Below are 13,061 nucleotides of genomic sequence, written 5' to 3'. Positions count from 1 at the left end.
TTCCTTGCTTCGTAGACAATATTTTTCATGCCTTACGTCCCATCAATATGGCGTCACCTTTAGGGCTGTGTGCAGTGGCGCCAAGCATCGCTAGCGATCGATGCGCTCATCAACCAATGAAAATACATGTATCCTACACAACAAACAACAAATATTAAACAAATAACAACGTTTGATTGAAGAAAATTAATATTATATTTTCTCCTATTGTATCGTTTTACCTTAATTGCAAATAATTTATTTCAATCTTGAAAACACTCTTCGACCAATTAGATTTTTAAACAATGACCTTCATGCTCAATCTTTTACATTTATCTGACAAACTTAACGAACGAATTCATTAGTCAATCTGCATAATCATTTTTATCCTACGATACGAACAATAACAATTTTATTCAACTCAAGACGCAAAATCAAATAATAGTTCAATCTGCAATGTTAATTATTCTTCTCTTTTATGATCGATGATCGATGATAACAGGGAAATAGGGGTCGTCTCATATAAAGATTTTATTTCGTTAGTACGTACACATTTGCGCCAGCACAAAAAAGGATCGTATCATATAAAATGAGAACAATGCAAAGTTTCCTTTTCCGAGACTAGACACAATATAGGGGGCGTGGGGACTCAGGGTTATTGCGTTTATACCCTTCGTTTTTTTTCATGATTACTTGCCGTATACATCGATCAAACGACTTGACACGATACGTATAATTCATCAATGACCCTGAGATCCAATGAAAAACGGACACGATACCGCATCTGATCTTTCGGAGAAGTGTCGACCGACTCTTCATTATTCATAATCGCGCAGTGCTGATCTTTCTTTTTCTTTTTCTATTTTCTTTTTTTCCTTTTTTTTTTTTTTTTTTTTAAACAACTTTTACGTCATACGTATTGAAATATTTTCCTGCTTTACATCCCTGTTTAACGTTCTTAGAACTATATAAAGTATTCCAATACTACGACTCGATCACAGTGAAACACTGGCTGGTCAAGACACTACCATGAAGAGTCGACGAAGTTGCTTCGTATGTATAAATTTATGATATTTACAAGGGCAGTGTTAGAAATATTCGAGTTAATGCTAATAAATGGCAGGCACTAAGCGACTCTTCAAGGTTTCTCCCTTGCAAGCGGAATAAGCCATAACGCGCAATATCGTTGTCTTCTTCCTAGTGTCTTGTTACACGCTCGCTAATGATTTCTCATTCTTTCACTTTCTTTTGTACAATTTATGAATTCCATACAATAGAAAGTACAATCGTAAATTATCTGTTAAAAGTACAGAAACATATTAATTGCGCTTAAATTCATAGTTATCGCGCGTCGATAACCGACAAGCTTAAGTACACATCAAAAAAAAAAAAAAAATGCATGAAATTATATCGCAATTATCCCTTTTTTTTTTCCTTTTTTTAAAAAAAAAAAAAAGCATCAACTGCTTGCATCTTTATACTAGACAATGAACATAAAGATGTAAAAATAATCCGTAATTATCGACTATTATGTTTCGTTAATTTTTTTATGGCCTGTGTAAAAACATAGATCGCGCTTTAAATCGCTGTTCAAGCAGAAGAATAAGAATTTTTTTTACATCGGCCAGAACGAAACTTTAATAGTTAGTGGGATCGAGAAGAGAAAATTGTATACGTATATGTTTCTTTTTATCATTGCCTTGTGATTCCCTTTTTTTTTCTTTTTTTTTTTTCGTCTCTCTCGTACCCAATCAGGATCTATAAAAATAATTCTCTTCGGCATACGCATCTTTATCATACTTGTCACATTGTATTTTCGAAATATGTGAATCACCTTACGCAAGTTCAAAAAGTTGTCATCCACGAAGCTAATTCAACTCGATCTTGATATTCAATGAATCTTCTACCTTCATTACAAAATCTTAATAAATCGAAATTTAACAGTTTGCTAGATAACAGTTTTCTAACACGATACATTTGGCTGCGGAATTGAAAATCACTACTGGTCGTCCATCAATGTATTCTTCCATTTTTAATTTCGATACGCTTGCGATATTTAGCTCTACATCTTTTCTTTTTTTTTTTCTCTTTGATTTTTCCTATTTCATATCCAAATTTCACAATTTCAAGGTTTTTTTTCTTTTTTCTTTTTTTTTGCACAATATGGCCAGCGTATGAACTTTCTCATTTCTTAGCAATATTCTTCTTCTAACTATTCGAAGAAACAATCGATAAATTGGATTTCTATTTAACTAAGAGGATAGTTTATATCCCTGTCTTGATAGATTGATTTCACTGCAATCTACGCTAACGATTAACATGAAGCTTCGAAGAGAGTCGTAATATTTTTTTTTTTTTTACAAACGCATTCGCTAAAATCGTTTCGTTAAAAACGTTGCATAGAGTATACGAACACCTGCCTGTACATGAAAATTTAATTCCCCCCCCCCTTTTTTTTTAGAAATACGTTCTAATTCGTCCAAGTGTCGTAAAAACTTTAAACTTTCTCTCGCAGCCATTTTTCACGCACAAACGCGCCTTTTTAATCGTATCCTTTTTCAACCCTGAAGAATCGATATATTTTCTAGAACAATTGTTCGGCGTGTGTGTGTGTGTGTGTGTGTATATATATATAAAAAAATTCCGAGTCTCTCCATCCATATAATTGATCGAAATCTCGATATCTCATTCACTTTTCACTGGAGGTCAGCAACAACTGTCAGGTGTGATGTTTCGTATCGTCCGATGATTCGCTCGAGAACCTTCTTCATGAACGAATGGAAGACGTGGTCGACGACGTCGATACAAAACGATTCAGCTTGCTGTCGATAATGATTTCGTCGCCGTTCCGTATATTGTACCGATACAATTGCTTGTTCGGGTAGAGCATCTCCTCCGGTCCGTATTGCGCCTTCATAACCTATAAAACGGATAACATTTTCAAGAATCAAGACAAACTTCTCGCATGGGATCTCGCATCGTAAATTCTAGTTTACCTCTAAATCGTTACTACGTTTGATGGGAATTTAATGATGCAGGAATGATGCAAGGGAAGGAAGTGCAGAAGATTCTTATATCGCGATTTCGTGCTTTTTATGAGGTCTCTCAAGAAACCAAACGTTCTGCAAGGCATAAAAAAAAGGAACGTGGTAAGACGGTAAGTTGGCAAAATTGGCTAACCTGATCCACGTAAAAAAGTCTCATCCTATTCGCCGGGATTTTCACCATCGTCTCCAGTTTGGTTTTCAACTCGAAAACCGTTCTGTACACGTCTATGGATCGAACCTACAAGCATCATTCATATTTACACCCGATTCCAATGATCGATATAAAAAAAAATAAAAAAAGAAAGAACCACACATCTCCTTCACCTCGAGCTCGCTTCGAACTTCTTCGAAACGTGAACTAAAAAACCTGTCCCCTCCCCACCCCTCCCTCTTCCCTCTTTTCGAGTAAATAAGCCGAATGAAATTGCCCGATCGAGATATATATATATATATATATATACATAGCCACGGAGAGCCGATAATCTTTGAATTTAATTAAACGGACGTTAATTAAATTCGGTCTTCGGGCGAATCGTAAATTTACCTCGACCAGGTCTCCGTAAGTGAATGTGACCTTGACCCTCTTCTCAGGTGTCAGATCGACGTGTACCAGAGGATCCAGCTTTCCGTGAATAGCCACCAGCTCGGAGTATCTGAGAACAATGATGGACAACAGGGTCAAGAAAAAGAGGTGTTTGTGTTCCACCTGTGCTGTGGATGACTATGACCGTGAAACTAGAATAACTTTATGGGTAGCCAGTTCGCCAGTGTCACTAGAAATAGAAACGATCGAAGCAGGGACCGAAATGGAAACGGGAACTGGCCGCAACAGACGACATGTTCGTTGAAACGACATTCGAACGACAAAGCGAGGAGAAATACGATACGTATACGGAGAGAGGGGAAGGGAGGAGGGAGGGAGGGAGGGAGGGAGGGAAGTAGTAGAAATGGAGAAGCGGGAAGCGAGAATGTAAACAAAGCGCAAACAAAGATCGTGATCGAAACAACTCGACCTTTCCGGCCTGTCCGCTTCTGGTTTGTCCATGTAATATCGAATGAAGGCCCTTTCGGCATCCTCGCGCTCCTGGGATGATATCACACCGCCGCCGTTCAACGTCTCGACATTTGGAAGTCTGGCGATTAACAGTTGCCGCCTCTCGTGCTCGGTGTACTCTCGAGGACTCTGAAATTGGTCCAAATTTAAATTTTACCTTTTTGCCGTTCCTTCATTTCCAAATCGAAACGATTATCGATTTAATTACACTTTGTGATTTTTTTTTTCCTCTTCTTTTCTTTTTCTTTGAATTGCCCTCGATCGATTGAACGCGACCTAACCTCTTACCTGTTTCATTTCATTTTGACGGAGAGTCAAAATTTATTTTCCGAAAGATGCACAAGTAAACTGACTCCGCGTTTGATTCCGTGCCAAACTCTAGCAGTGCTAGATTAAGATTTTTACCATCACCTTAGCTCTCTCTCTCTCTCTCTCTCTCTCTCTCTCTCTCTCTCTCTCTCTCTCGTCTTCCTTTTCTATTTTTCTCTCCGATCTCGGTTATTTCAATGGCTAAGAGATACATTCCAAATTTTCAAAAAAAAAAAAAAAAAAGGATTTACCTCGAAGAGAGGGCAGCCCTGAATCCTCAACGATTTAAGCGCTGGAAACCTGGCAAGCCGTTCCACGTCGTCCCACGTGGACAACAGGGTGCCGTTCACGTTCAGAAACCTTAGCTTTCTGAAAGGATCGTGAGACGATCTGATAGTCGTGCCGCTCGATTCCGATTCCGACTCTGATCTGTCGTAATTCAATTTTCCCTCGCTGAATATCCTGTTTCCCTTCTCGTCCACCAGCGACGTGCCGCCCCCCTCCAACTCCTCCTCCTCCTCCTCCTCCGCCACCACGCTGTTCATATTCTCGTTGTCGTCCTCCGCCCCCTTCTTCGAGCACGGCTCCTCGTTCGAGTTTCTATTGTCAACAAGAGCCAACGACCTTATCGGGCACTCGGCTAGCACGAGGCTCTCGAGATTTGGGAACACGTAGCCAAGTTTCGAAATTTCGTTCCACACCTCGACTGGGTTCCCGGTGAAATGTAACTTTTTCACGGACACGTTCTTATTCTCGGGCAATTGATAGTCAAGGTCGACCGTCTTGTACTCGTTCAACGAGAGGTGAAGCTCCTCCAGATTGCGAAGTAGACGGATCAATCCCTGGACCGTCGACCAGGTGACCCTGGTCCCGTTCAACACGAGATTCTTCAACATGTCGTAGCTGCCGTGCTTGATCTCGAGAACCTCGGCCAGGCAATTGAAGCTAAGATTCACGAATTTGATCTTGGGCATGTGCTGGAGAATGCCGAACACCTCGTTCCATTGGGACAGTTTGTTTTGCGCGAGGTCGAGCTCCTCCACGTTCCTGCATTTCTTGCTGAGTTTCTCCGCGTCGTTCCCGGCCGACTCGATGTCGCAGTCCTGCAACACGAGCAACGCGGGCACCGTGTGCCGGGGCGACTTCTTCGGGATGAAGATGCTGACCGAGAGGGCGGCCTTCGGCGAGCTCGACTCGGTCTCCTCGTCCGTGAGGGAGCAGTCGGTCGTTGAACTGCCGTACTTCAGCTCCAGCGCCTCTAACAATGACGGCATGTTTACTGCATTCTGAAACCGGTCGCCAATTTCAATAATCGCCCTTACTTTCGATGTATAATTGTTTTATTATTATAAGAAGAAAAAAAAAAAAAAAAGACATACATGTTAATACGTTTATAAAATTTCTACGTATCGTCGTTTCTATTGATCGTACGCACCGAACGCTGTACGAGAGAGAAGAGACAAAGAAAAGTTTCACGAGATGCACGAGACTGCTTTTGTTATCCGGAAAAGGAAGAAGAAAAGGGAAAAAAGAAGAGAGGACAAGAGCGGCCGGGGCAGGGAAAAAAAGCCGTGGATCGAACGGATTCCTCGAGGTCGAAACGTCGGGATATCTGGTCTGACCATATTCGTTAAGGTCGCGCATATTGTCTTTTTGCGCATAGGAAAACCGGTACTGGTTCCCTTGTTGTCGCTGGAAAACGACGAACGAGCTTCACCCACGCGATTCCCCTATTCCATTCCCACCTTCTTGGACAAAAGATCGTTCCGAAGGTAGTTCTCCTTTTCGTCGAACCTCTCTCGAAATGCAAAAATGCGAATCGACGTGTGTAGCAGGAACAGTTCGAAAGGAACAAGGCTGAAAGATTATCTCACGGTATACATACGGCTCGACTCTACACGCATGCGCCGAACGTTTGAAGAAACTATCGTTTCACAACGGAACGAATAGTCGGATTGAACGCGTTCGACTTTCACCGAACGCGTTAAAATTACATCGCTTGTCTTGTGAATTATTCGAATTGAACCGTTTCTTTTTGAACCATCACCTTTATATATATGGTTCAATATTCTTTTGGCGTTGATGTCACGTCACGGGACGGAAGGATGGAAGATAACGAGGACAAAGAGGAACTAGGAGCGGAATGCGGCAGTTTCTACTCGAAAAAAAATTCGAGAAGTAGAGAAAGAAAAACTAAAAGTACGAGTACGGGTGCAACGAACTGCGACGAGGACGATTACGGAATATCGCGACGGCGGGGAGGGAAGAGGGAAGAGGGAGGGGGGAGGGGAAACGTTACGTCAATTTGGCGGAGATCCGACGTGCCAGCCGTCGGCCGAGAGAAAAAACGCGTCCACGAGGTTGGACGCAGGCCAACCCGTGTCGTTTCCATTTACACGAAACTTTTTAACCATTGATTCCGTCTCTGTGTACATATATGTCGCCCCGCGATCGCCTTTCTAACGGCGAATTTATCTTGTTACGTTGCAACGTGTGCTCTCTCTCGACTCGAGAAAAACTAGCCGATCTATATATCCCCGTAGCAGGTTAGCGGCAAGAGGGGCGCAACAGTTTCATCCCCGTGGAAAATCGGTGGGCAGAGCGACGGAGAGACAAAGGTCGGCGCGATCCGCTCGACGCACAGCAGTGGACCGGCATAATAGTCGTTGTTGCATTATAGTCCCCGGCTTCCCCTACGTAATCGCGATATCGGTTCAACGGCCATGCGAAATTAACTTTCTCCGGACGGGTTTGGCCGACGAGAAGCCCACTAGAAGCAGCTCGATGCACCATTGTAGCACGGTGTAGACGGATTTACTAGCGAAGCGCTTTCAAATTCGATTCGATCACTTTTAAACACCTCTCGAACGCCATTAACCGATTCCTCTGGCAGATTGGGATTCTTGGGATTCGACCTGAATGGGACACGACGGTGCGTGCTGGATAATAATGGCAATTAAACCAGCTGTATTATGTAGAGAGTGATATAAATAACAAGCGGCAAAGCAGATGATGATGCTCGAGGCTGATTTTATATCTTCGGTCCACGTCGATAGGATATTTTAGTTGCGTTACGTTGCGAGGGTTAATTGACGCAGAGAGCAGCGAGTAGAGGTTGTTTCAAGTACTTATTTCTGCTATATATCGCATCTATAATTGGACGTCGATCTTTTTCTTTCTTCTTTTTTTTTTTTTTAATCGATTAAAAAATGTTATATGAAAATTTAGATTAACGAATTAAAAGTTTAAATTTAAAAAGTTTACCGTTAAATTTATAAGTTTTCCAGTTATCTTGATATCGAGTCAATGGTTACAAAGCGAATTCGAGCGAATATTAAAAGCGAATTGTGCGAATTAGGATTTTAGTTGCCATTTCTGGTACTGGAATTGGAACAACAGGTCGATGGATAGTCACTGGATAGTTTTGGGAACACACAAATTACTTCACGGTGATTCCTTTTGGTGTAGAAAGTTTGGGGTAAAGACCGATTCATTTGTCCAAATGTAATCTGAAAATATTACATATCGAACCGTTAAGAAAATTTAAAAACAGTGTGTTTCCTATATTAAAATCTTACTAATAATATTCATACTTCGAATCGGCAGATAACGTATGAACCGTGTTATACAATGCATTGGATTGCATCATATATGGTTGCAATTATAGTTTGTTAACTAGTTTAACATCGGAGCAGGGTAACAATGCTAAACGCGACTTTCTCTTTTACCGATGATTTTACTTACCAACTACTCGCACTTATAAAATTAATATTACCAACCGCAACGATTGTTCATTGCGGAAACTAATTTAATTGAAAATCGTTAAATCAGACAAGAAATATAATAGCTTCGCGATATTTGAAATTTTTTATTCTAAAATTTTATGATTACAACGCGTTTTTTTTTTTTTTTTTTTGATGTGGCAAATCTATTTTAAATTAAAAAATTCAAAATATAATTTGAATTCAATTATAATATATATTGTAAAATACTTGAAAAGTTAACAGGTTAAAATCAAGTTAGCTTGCAAGTGGCTTGAACAGCTGATGATTCTTCAAGTTCTGGTGGTAGTTCAACGATATTAGACGAATTTATGTCTTGCTCCGCACGTGGTAATGCACAGCTAAATATAAGCTACCAATGACGGTTACGAAATGTCAAGCAGAAGCTAGCGACTAGTGGGTCAGTCGGAAAGCTGTTTCGCGTGTGTCTTACAGCGAGCGATTAGTTTCGAGATATATCGATATTTCAAGGATGATCGAATCATCACGTATCAAAATGGTTGTTCTCTAATTATATTCTCATATTGTTACGGAATTATTGATATATACGTTTCGCGTGTCAATAATTATCTTTTTTCTCTCGTGCGATTTAAAAATTTAGAAAGTTATTACGAGACACGAAGCAAAAAAAATCTAAAAAAAAGGAATTCTCTCGAATTCAAAGAAATATTTCTACCATAATTTTCTTATAATTATCTTCGTTTAAAGTAGTAGGAAATAATAAAAACTGATAAACGTTACTTTCTAACCGAAGGCGAAGTAAAAATTTTTAAATGGAATATATACCTACGAGTTTTTATCGTAATGAAGAGAAAAGATCGTGTTCTGTTCGATTCAAGCAACTATCGAAAAAATCGATAATCGAGACCTATTCTTTTCTCGAGGATTAACGGGAAACTGATAAAAGGAAATATCGACGAAAGTTCGCTGGTGGTTTGTATATACTGCGCAAATGCTCTCCCGCCTCTTGGAATATTACTCGGTTGCCCAAGGTTGCCGTTCGTTCTGCTCGCGACTCGAGCATTATGCACGTGTATAGATATATCAACCACGCATTTACAACGATACACCTCTACATAGACATATTTACGATACACGCGTAGCACATCTATCTCTCTAACGTCCACACACGATATAAGAGAATACACGTTTCCTAACCTTTTCTCTATTCCGTTACGTTTATACTTCATGTGCTTATCAATCGAATAATTAACCATTCAACAACTCAAATTAGTTAATTAATTAAAAAAAAATAATAACGAAAATCTTTTCAATTCTTTTTAAAATAGTTAATGAAACGGAAAAAAAAAATATATCGAGTAGATTCATAAATGTTTTTTCAGATGACTCTAACAGGTTGGAAACGTGACACGATGATGGGTGACGAGATTGGGAAATTCTGCGCGCGCAATGTGCCTATTCTTTGTTCGTTTCTCGGCTTTTAAGAGCACGTCTCGCATCGGTGCACGGCAATTATTGACATGTGTGTGAAAATCGACAAGAGATACATTGAACATCGTTATTATATGTATATAAGAATATGTGCGCATACTCATCAGTACTAGGGCCTCTCCCTTCGGAATTGTCGCGACGGTTCAGTAATGCTGGTCGCTAGTACGATACGGATCAACGATTTAACGTGAACACACCAGCAGCCTCTCTCGATTTCTATGGTCGAATCACTTCACATTCGATCGATCGTTTCTGTGATACGGGGAATCTTACTTTCCCTGAAACTCTATTTCTTTTTTATAATTGTTTTTTTTTTTTTTTTTTTCATTTTTATTTTCTGTGAAATCTGTTTTGAAAATCAATTTTACGCACAAAATACATTTTACAAGACGAATCCTAATGGAAAAAAGGAAAAAATGATTATTCATCTATGCGGAGAAATCACTTTCTTCGTAATGAAAAAAATATAGCAAATAATTCTCGCTTATTTTAGAACATTCATCAATGATAAGAAACGATGATGAAACAAAATCATTTCTAACATTTATATTAATGTGAATGAACACACTAATTACTTCCTATTTTGAAGTGTGTTAAATATAAAAGGAATATTCTTCATATATGTATACTATATATATATATATATATATATATATAACTCTGTTATAACGAGCATTTCTTATAGTTAAGAATAGATTAAAAAATTAATTGTTTAAAAGCTTAATAAACAAAATTTAATTTAACACGTTGCTTTCTCAATCATTTATTTATGAGACTATTTTCAGCATCGAAATGCATATATTACAATCGTAAACGTTTTAGAAGTGTGTGGAGTCGATTGGTCTTCGTTTATATAATCTACGTCTTCTATAAACATACAATGCATGTAAAATAGGCAATAGAATTTCTCTATACTGAGATTTTTATATTTTTATTGAAAAAATTGATAAAAATGATATGCTATCACCAAATTATCATAATTCGTTTAATCAATTTCATAAGATAACAATATAAAATTTTTAACTATTTTAAATATTTTTGTTTTTTAAAGATGATTATCAAATTGAATTAGAGGTAAAAAAATTAATAGCAAAAAATGAAATGTTGTTTAATGTGCATACATTTCGTATTTCCTTATGTCTGAACAAACGTGTTAAAGTACTATTCCTTTCAATTGCATTGTCCTTGAGGTTAGAAGACAAGGAACGACGCAATTCTCATATTTAGTGCCTCTCTGTTTAAGTTTCTTTCACGCTCTATTATCATCCGATTTTAATGCCTGTTGAAAATATATACTTCAAAAATTAATTAATAAAAACACATTTATCAAATTTTTGATCTCTATTTTTCAACTTAAGTCTGTTTATTTATATTTGCGAATTATATATTTCTAAACGACATCTATAATTTACGACTAATGAACCTTTGCTACTGTCGATAAATCAGTCAACTTCCTAACGTATCATGAAAACCTTATCCCAAATTTCAAAAGTTAAATTTAGAACAATGATCGTAAGAAAAGTAACTAAAAAAGTAGTTCAAGAAAATAACGACTATAATGAAAATATAATAGTAACAGCTGTCAAAAGCATTTAGAAACGTAGATTGACGCGCGCATACAGCTGATAATGATTATGTAAGATATACAACGCGCAGTAAAATGTCATCCATTCTATCATTAAATGATTACATCGTAATCTTCTTAAGCATCTTCAGAATCATCGAAGAAAACGGATTATCTTAAAACAAACAATCATCACGTATTTTTATTTTTCATGTCTGAATCGTATCTTAACATGTCAAATAATTGTGTCTCGCAACATACGATACTTCAAATCTTATAACTAGAGCTTTATGTTCGAATTTCAATCGAATAAAATTTGCTAGAATCTCTAGTGATATAAAGGAAAGAAAACGTTCGTTTTACATCGGATGCTAGGGTGGATCGATCGAGCACAAGTTCGGAAAGAATGAATGAGAACGGAATGAAGACGTTGTACAAGAATATCACGAAAGAATCGGGTCAAGGATCATCTTACCATTGAATGACAGACATACTATTATTTTTTATTTTACATGAGATAATACAGGTATTACTCACTGTTTCCTCGTCTCACTGCGTGCTTTGGACCTCCGATATCGCTCCGGTATCCGGTGGTTAACAATCGACGAGGCTCGAGAAATATCCTGGTTAGAAGCACTCGCGATTTTTGCCTGCGATCATGAAGCGAGATCGGTTTATTGGTTGGTCTAAAAGGGTTAGAAAAAGAAGTGGTGTCGCTAACGGACACACGAACGTGCCCCGCTCGCCGTCCACCGTTGAACTGATTTCTGGCTCCTTTGTTTAGTAAACAGAAACAGCTGAGCCACACTACTAGTTACGACGGTAGAGGTGGCGGGAGCTCGATCCACTCTTCCCGCACAACGCTCACGATAATACGCAAGCGCGTTTCTCCGCAAGCATCACGTGGCCTTACATGTTTAACCAATTGGAAAATAGCATTGTGAACAGTATCGTATTGCGATATATTACACTGTTGTATTAAAATAAAGTATTAAATCAAAAATATTTAATAGATATAACTAATTTAAATAAGATTTTTAATATAAAATTATGTTTATTATTAATTATAATTATATGTAATGCAATTTAATTGTTCTTATTATCATTCCGTTTAAAACCGTATAAAAATATATTTTCAATTAAGTAATAAAGATTAAGAATTTTAGTATAAGAAAAAAAGATATTAATTAACGCAATGGAAAAAGAATTTTATACGAATTAATTGTAAAACGCGAATTTATAATATCGATAATGTAAAAATATAATGAATATATATATGTAATTGACATAAAACTTACCATCAAATCAGCAAATCATGAAAACACCATAAAAATTCTTTATATCATTGTGCAAAATATACGATATATCTAAAGTTGGAATAAAATTCTAATAGCAATAAAATTCTTATACTTTACCGAGCTAAAAGAAAAAAAGTATGAAATAATATTGTTATTAATGTAATATTGTTTGACAATATTAAAATCTTGTGATATTTCTCAAATAATTGATTTATCATTAACCCAATTTCATCCTTTAAACAATGTTATATTATTTATTGATACATAGAATTTATCAATAATACCATTAGCTAACAGTATTACACTTGCCTCTATTTCTTCGAAAATTTTCATTTTCTCGTTCCTTGTTTGCGAAACTATATAATACATGTATCAAAGAGTAGTTTACTTTCTTTGATCGTCTTTTTTTGTCTGTTCAAATTGTTTGTCATTTTGTCATACATCATAATTAATTACTATTCAATCACAATTACAGATCATACATACACGTATAATTACACATTACGACATTACATACATGTGTTCTGTATTATATATTTATATGTATATTTATATATTTATAAATTACAGATCGAT

General features: G+C 37.2%; 1 protein-coding gene and 1 long non-coding RNA gene across 6 annotated transcripts; one reads left to right on the top strand and one right to left on the bottom strand.

Annotated features, from left to right (window-relative positions):
• Positions 1-486: 486 nt before the first annotated feature.
• On the bottom strand, positions 487-12,018 carry mlt (tubulin folding cofactor E like protein mlt). Of its 5 annotated transcripts, none has more exons than XR_015291352.1 (7): positions 11,725-12,018; positions 7,654-7,898; positions 4,641-5,675; positions 4,040-4,209; positions 3,571-3,679; positions 2,976-3,101; positions 487-2,899 (listed from the first exon to the last, which is right to left on the bottom strand). XR_015291352.1 is itself a non-coding variant. In XM_086905425.1 (7 exons), the coding sequence occupies exons 3-7, from the start codon at positions 5,661-5,663 to the stop codon at positions 2,747-2,749; spliced, it is 1,560 nt and encodes a 519-aa protein (XP_086761551.1). In that variant the 5' UTR covers positions 5,664-5,675; positions 7,654-7,898; positions 11,725-12,012; the 3' UTR covers positions 487-2,746. The 5 variants fall into 5 exon arrangements, 2 of the variants coding, with proteins under 2 accessions (XP_086761551.1, XP_086761550.1); XM_086905425.1 differs by lacking the exon at positions 2,976-3,101 and adding an exon at positions 3,160-3,264 and having other exon boundaries at positions 11,725-12,012; XR_015291351.1 differs by lacking the exon at positions 7,654-7,898 and having other exon boundaries at positions 11,725-12,017.
• Positions 8,588-10,366, top strand: LOC147657991 (uncharacterized). Its single transcript, XR_015291353.1, has 2 exons — positions 8,588-9,104; positions 9,515-10,366. It is a non-coding gene; the product is annotated as an uncharacterized LOC147657991 (long non-coding RNA).
• Positions 12,019-13,061: the final 1,043 nt, after the last annotated feature.

The sequence above is a fragment of the Apis florea genome, unplaced genomic scaffold (assembly GCF_048593485.1).
Source record: "Apis florea isolate Af1SG1 unplaced genomic scaffold, ASM4859348v1 contig_2411_pilon, whole genome shotgun sequence".
Lineage (NCBI taxonomy): Eukaryota > Metazoa > Arthropoda > Insecta > Hymenoptera > Apidae > Apis > Apis florea.
The sequence above is the reverse complement of the archived record's forward strand: the minus strand, read 5'-3'. Positions and strand labels throughout refer to the sequence as shown.

Coding starts and splice junctions, on each gene's coding strand:
- mlt (XM_086905425.1), bottom strand. CDS start 5,663: ATGCCGTCATTGTTAGAGGCGCTGGAGCTGAAGTACGGCAGTTCAACG. Junction 3,680..4,039: donor GAAGCGGACAGGCCGGAAAG/GTCGAGTTGTTT, acceptor CATTGTTCTCAG/ATACTCCGAGCTGGTGGCTA. Junction 2,900..3,159: donor GACTTTTTTACGTGGATCAG/GTTAGCCAATTT, acceptor TCCGTTTTATAG/GTTATGAAGGCGCAATACGG.